General features: G+C 35.0%; 1 protein-coding gene across 1 annotated transcript; it reads left to right on the top strand.

The window, feature by feature from the left end:
* Window positions 1–288: 288 nt before the first annotated feature.
* Window positions 289–4,301, top strand: LOC128178506 (homeobox protein Nkx-2.1-like). Its single transcript, XM_052845711.1, has 2 exons — window positions 289–741; window positions 3,077–4,301. The coding sequence occupies exons 1-2, from the start codon at window positions 411–413 to the stop codon at window positions 3,850–3,852; spliced, it is 1,107 nt and encodes a 368-aa protein (XP_052701671.1). The 5' UTR covers window positions 289–410; the 3' UTR covers window positions 3,853–4,301.
* The last annotated feature ends 1,778 nt before the right edge of the window (window positions 4,302–6,079 follow it).

Below are 6,079 nucleotides of genomic sequence, written 5' to 3'. Positions count from 1 at the left end.
ATTGAAGAGATTTTTCAATTCCCTTCATTTATTATTGATGATTAAACGGGACCTGTAAACGGTTATTATTCGAGTAACACCCCTATAGTGGAGCGCGAGCAAAATTTGGATTTAATAAACTGAAAGACAGATTTAATTCTCATTACCACTGCCCCCAAAGTGAATAAAATCCGAGAAGTGGCCACCCACAAATCGATAAGGGGTGGAGCTACCCAGCAATGTCAACAGAGATAAACCGAGTACGCATGCGTACTTTATCTGAAACTCATAATTTGTCAAGAATGAAAGATATACAATTGTGATAATATGTTTGACCGTCAAGATTGGCTCTTAGCGTAACAAAGTATCGGTGGAGTAGCCTCAAAAACGCATACTCGTTGGAGGGAGCCCTCTTGTTACACTGACAAGTTATGTCCCTCAGTCCAAAACAAACTACACCGTTTTCCGTTACCGACATCCTTAGTCCTATTGAAGAAACTTACAAGAGAACCACCATTGAGGCCGCCATCCCTCCCCTCACTCCATACAGGAATCATTCGCAGTACCCCAGTCCACAGATGGGCAGCATGAGTGTGCCGGTGACCAACCCTTACCACGGGGGCTACGTGCCCCAACTCTCCCATCACACCCCCTCCTATACCACACAATTCTGCAACGGGACCGAGTTTGGACACTACGGGGACCCGACCCGCCACGGATCCTCTAACTGGTACGGGACCAATCCGGACCCCAGACTAGCAAGTAAGTACCATCCACACTAGAGCCCTTTACGAGTCCTTTGCGCAAGCTTTTCAACATCTTTTAAAGAGTACTTGATGGGATTCTTACCGAAACTCGTCGTGGTAATCGAGTGGAACTAAGACGCAACAAGATGGCTTTACTCATCTCTCGAAAGCGCCGAAAGTAGAGTTAAAAGTTTGCACATTCTATGTCATAATATTGTCTCAGAAAAATTGTCAAATAAGTTATTTGCATAAGTTTTGCCTTAGTACATGATTGCGGCATAAGTAGTTCTGGTGTCTGCACAGATCTCGGGTGTCTAAGTCGCATGGCCGTTATCGCTACTTCTGATCAAAATGTCGAGACGAACTCTGAAGTCTCCAATGCGATTAGTTTGCTTCATTATATTTTCTCCACAGGAAAAAGAAATTAGCATCTTAAAAAATAATCTAGCACGCCTAATTACTCGAATTAAATAAGATAAATTAAATAAGAATTCTGTTTAAAGCAGCGGCCGTCGAGACGTAATCCTATTGAGAGTATATCTCTCTCCTTATTTACTTCTAGTTAGTATTTCTTAGGTTTTATTTTAGGTACATATACTTTGGGAACACCTGTGGAAAAAATTAAAGTACATTAAAAATGTTTGAATAATAATGTTCAGTCGTATTTGCTGAACTTTTCTTTTTGCTTTAAAAGATATGGACCCCGAATTAAACTATAAAAATAGCCTATGGTTGTGTTTATTACAGATTACCGAAAACAAATTTCGAACACTTTAAACGCACTTGCTTAATTTAGCGCAAAAATCGGATTGACTTTTCACAGGTTTTTTAGCGTATTATGCAGTTCAAGCTTACGATATTGACATATAATCTTGGGAAGAAGGAAAATAAAATCTCTTTTTTTTTACTCACGAATTTTAACTGCTGTATTTTAAGTAACACATTATTTACTTTATTTTATAAAAATTTCCACATAGACTCTGCATTAAAAATATTTTACAGCAAAAATAAATAAAGATAGCATTTTCCGTCTAACATTTTTGTGCTTGAAGTTGATATAATAATTATGATAATTTCTCCAGATACAAACATGTATTGTGCACAATTTAATTTCATACAACTGATCTAAATAGGGCAAGATTGAGAAAACCAGTGATTTGTAAGAAAAAACCAGGGGACCCATATGATGCATAAAACAAAATTTTGACTTTTTAATCTAAAACTCTTAAGGACCAACGATAATTTTAGAGATAAACCTGCAGAACAGCCTAAATTCCTTATACAATAAGATTTGCGATAAAAAAAAAAATTCGGGCACCTAAGGTAAAACTTGAACCTAACTGGGATCCGTATTCCAAGTATTTTATCATTTTCAAAACATTTTTATTGATAAGACACATGTGCGTTCACATTCAACCCCTGGTATAGGCAAATTTTGCATCAAAATCGAAACTGCATGTTATTAGCTTAATTTTTGATTCTTAAAATAATGCTTCATGTCTACAAATCTAATTTATTTTTAATAATATTGATAAAAATGAATTCTCGTTACATTAAAATTCTCAGCAGAAATTATTATTTTGAATGACAGAAATTTTAATTCCAGATATAAAAATAAAGAATTTAAATGTGTTACATGTATATATGAATTAAAAAAGAAAAACAAACAAAATTTTTTAGATGCTCGATCCGTATTTGATATAACTAACTGATAAAAGTGTGGTGCTCCATTGAATAAATATTATTTGATATTGAATGTCTGAATTTTTTGTACCAAAAAAAAAAAAAACCCATCTGAAATGAAAACACGGACTACTCATTTAAGTTTCATATTTGCATAATTTTATACCAATATGAATGACCTGGCTATCATAAAGTGCACTAAATGGACACTTGAACACCTGCAAATCTCATAGACGGAATTATATAAACTCCAATAATTTCGCCCCTTTTTCATGAATTGCGAAATAAACATGTAAACTTACTAGTCGATTTAGAATTTTTTCTTTTTTTTTCTTTTCTGAAAGCTAAAATCGTTTTTGAAAATTTCTATATCAACAAAATTGAACATAGATTTAATAAGATTTGTGTTTTGATATAGATAGATAAAGTAATGCCTGTTCTATTTAGAGTTCTAGTTAACATCACTACCCCGGTTTTACTTGTTTATTAAACTGGCCTTTATAATGCTATTAAAGGTATTCTTTGAAAATTGAGACTCGCGCATATAAAAAGCTCCCCGCTTCCGTCTACTTATTATACCCCGATTTCCATTCTATTTTTTGATCAATTATTTTAGACGTCTCTCAATTTCCTTTTCAATAAATCATTTTTCTTTTTCTACTCCACAGTATCTCGCTTGATGGGTGGCCCGAGTTCATGTGCGATGTCCTCCATGTCATCAGGCATGCATAACATGAACATGTCGGCACTCGGAGGCTTGGACCAGCACAAGGCAGGGGGGATCCAGTTCCCCATCACCCAGAGAAGGAAACGGCGGGTTCTGTTTTCCCAAGCTCAGGTGTACGAGCTCGAGAGACGGTTTAAACAACAGAAATATCTCTCGGCCCCCGAGAGGGAGCACTTAGCTAGCATGATCAATCTGACACCGACCCAGGTCAAAATCTGGTTTCAAAATCATCGGTATAAGTGCAAACGACAGTTGAAGGACGCCAAAGACAAAACCGACTCGTCCTCTCCCCCCTCCTCCCCCGCGTCATCACAGCAGGACTCCCCGCGCCAACCCTCGCCCAGAAAAGGCGCCGTTTCTGTGCTAGTGAAAGACGGGAAACCATGTTCGGGATCGGGCTCATCCGAAATCGAGAACTCGGTTCATCAAACGCAATCGACGACGAATTCTCAGACGAGGATGAACGTTGGACGGCAGGGGTCCAATGGAAGCTCTCAACTCTCCCCTCATGATCAACCATCTAAACATTTGTCTCATTCCATGAATAACTGTAGCAATTCTACGCACAATTCCATCAATTCTCATTCGAGCTATGGAGGGGGGATACATTCAGGACTTTATCCCTCAGTGACCATGAACGGGGGCTTGGGATCTCCTTACGGAATTAGCAGTCGGTCTTGGATAAAACCGGAGGGAAATGAATTTTACACCGGATAACTGTAGCTAAAACGTGGCATTTAAGAGAAAAGGGACCTCTCCTAAGATACGCCGAAGCCTATTTTACAGTAGGATTATGGCTAGCACAGCGCCCGGCATTTATGTACCTGAATTTTAACAGGACTATAAAACGCTGACAATCCTAATAAAGATTCGCATAAAACTGCAATCATGTATCGATATCAAAGAAAGAGGGTCGGGATCGGGCGTCGGGACGGAAAACAGTGTTTGTATTCCGAACTGGATATTATACTCAACTTACGTCATTAATGGAGTTGATGTGTAATTTCCTCTTCATCAAATAGTGCTGATTTTTTTGACAAACAAGAGACTATCAAGTATACGCAATTTTATACATTTATGAAAATGATTTTTCATATCTAGGAATATTGTCTTGTGTAATAAGTTTAGCAATTTAGGAATAAATTATTGAATGCAGTAGAAGTAAAGTTTTATTTTATTTTTAAAATCATTTTATTTAGTATGATTTTAATAATGCATGTTGATGAAATATTAAAATGATTAAACAAAAATATGCAAGAAAGAAATCTCGGTATCACTGCACTCTTTTGTCAATTCTTTTAACAAAAAGATGATTACGGAAATATGGAATCGGGGAATTATAGTCGCTAGCCCAAAAATTTATTACATGTATAAAGTATTTTTAAAATATTGTCCGTTCGTACAGTTTATTTAAAATAAATTTAACGAAAATTCTGGCTGACATAAAAGATTTGAAAGTTATGGCTCCGGTTGGCTTTCTTCTCTATCATACATAGTCTACAGATTTTAAATAAATTTTCATAAAGAAATGTTTTGCTAGTTTGTTTTAATAATTCTTTTTTGGAATGTATTTTTGTTGGACGAAAGTAAAAAAAATTCACTTTTCAAAATGTATTACTTTTTGCTTACCTATTTAAAAATATTTAAAAAAAAATTAAATGCAAAGTTTAACATCTTTATAGTACAACTATGGAGTTAAATATTGATGAATATGAGGAGTTCACCACATCAATGAAATGAATAATAATTATTATTGGACATAGTCGAGGCAATGCAATTAAATATTTCCAAATTGTCCAATATTAGTTATTACACTTCCGCACAAGTGCTGGCTATTATATTTATGCACAAGAGGTTGGATTTGACAACCGTTTCATCACAGAGTTTATGAAACATTTCCACAATAGCTGGAGTCAATCTCATTATCTTTGACTAAAATATATTTAGTTTAAAGTAATTGCAATAAAGTATGTGATCTTTACATTGTAAAAGAAACAAAAATACTATGACTTTTTTCAAATTATATTTTCTAAAAGGTTTATTATCATTTTTCCTTATTTATTCTTTTTTTCACAAGGTTCATTCACAAATAATGACCACTGTACCAGCAAGGAACCATTACAATTTTCTTTCGATTATTAATTTTTCGTTATTTTTTTATTTTTTAAGAATTCGAAATAGATCATTCCATATTGAGCATGTGTATTTTTTCAAACAGATATTCTCTCTTGTTCAAGTAACCGCAGGCATTGACATATTGCACATTATGATGGTTTGAAAATGATAAAATGAAGTAAAGTATTAGTGATAATCTGATATTCAAAGATGTCCCTCCAGAAAATACCAATTTTACTTATAAAACTGTGTTTCCGAATCCCAGAATATTAAATAAAATAGTACAAATAAATAAAATTAAAAATATGAGAGAGAGAGAGAGAGAGAGAGAGAGAGAGAGAGAGAGAGAATCTTGTTTTCCTTAGGCATACAGGTATCTTGCGGTTTTACACCCCCTCCCTCAGCGGGGGAACAAACATCTGAAGTAATTTAGAAGTAATTTATAATCTAATTTGCATATTACTGTATGTCATGCATGGTGCGCTGAAATACAACGCACGAATTTGTACTGGTCTTAATAAATCATTAAAGCAATATACCAGACACATACTAGTAATTAAAAATCACCAGATATCTGTTTCGATTCTTTGAAAACATTGACTCGCTTTTAATACACCTAACTTCGATTCCGTACCTTCCCGATCGGAACTTAAATGTATATAAAATATTTTAATAACTAATATTGACATAAACAGTGAAGTTGCACTGAGTAATAAATGGCCAAGTTTTAACTGCATGACGGCAAAAAACATCATCTATACTAAGTGGAGCGGATTCTTTCGCCCCGTCACCTCGGCCTATTTCTAAAAGCGGAATGTTTAAATATGAT

The sequence above is a fragment of the Crassostrea angulata genome, chromosome 3, assembly GCF_025612915.1.
Source record: "Crassostrea angulata isolate pt1a10 chromosome 3, ASM2561291v2, whole genome shotgun sequence".
Classification (NCBI taxonomy): Eukaryota; Metazoa; Mollusca; class Bivalvia; order Ostreida; family Ostreidae; genus Magallana; species Magallana angulata.
Note: the sequence above shows the minus strand (reverse complement) of the source record. Positions and strands in the feature narration are given on the sequence as shown.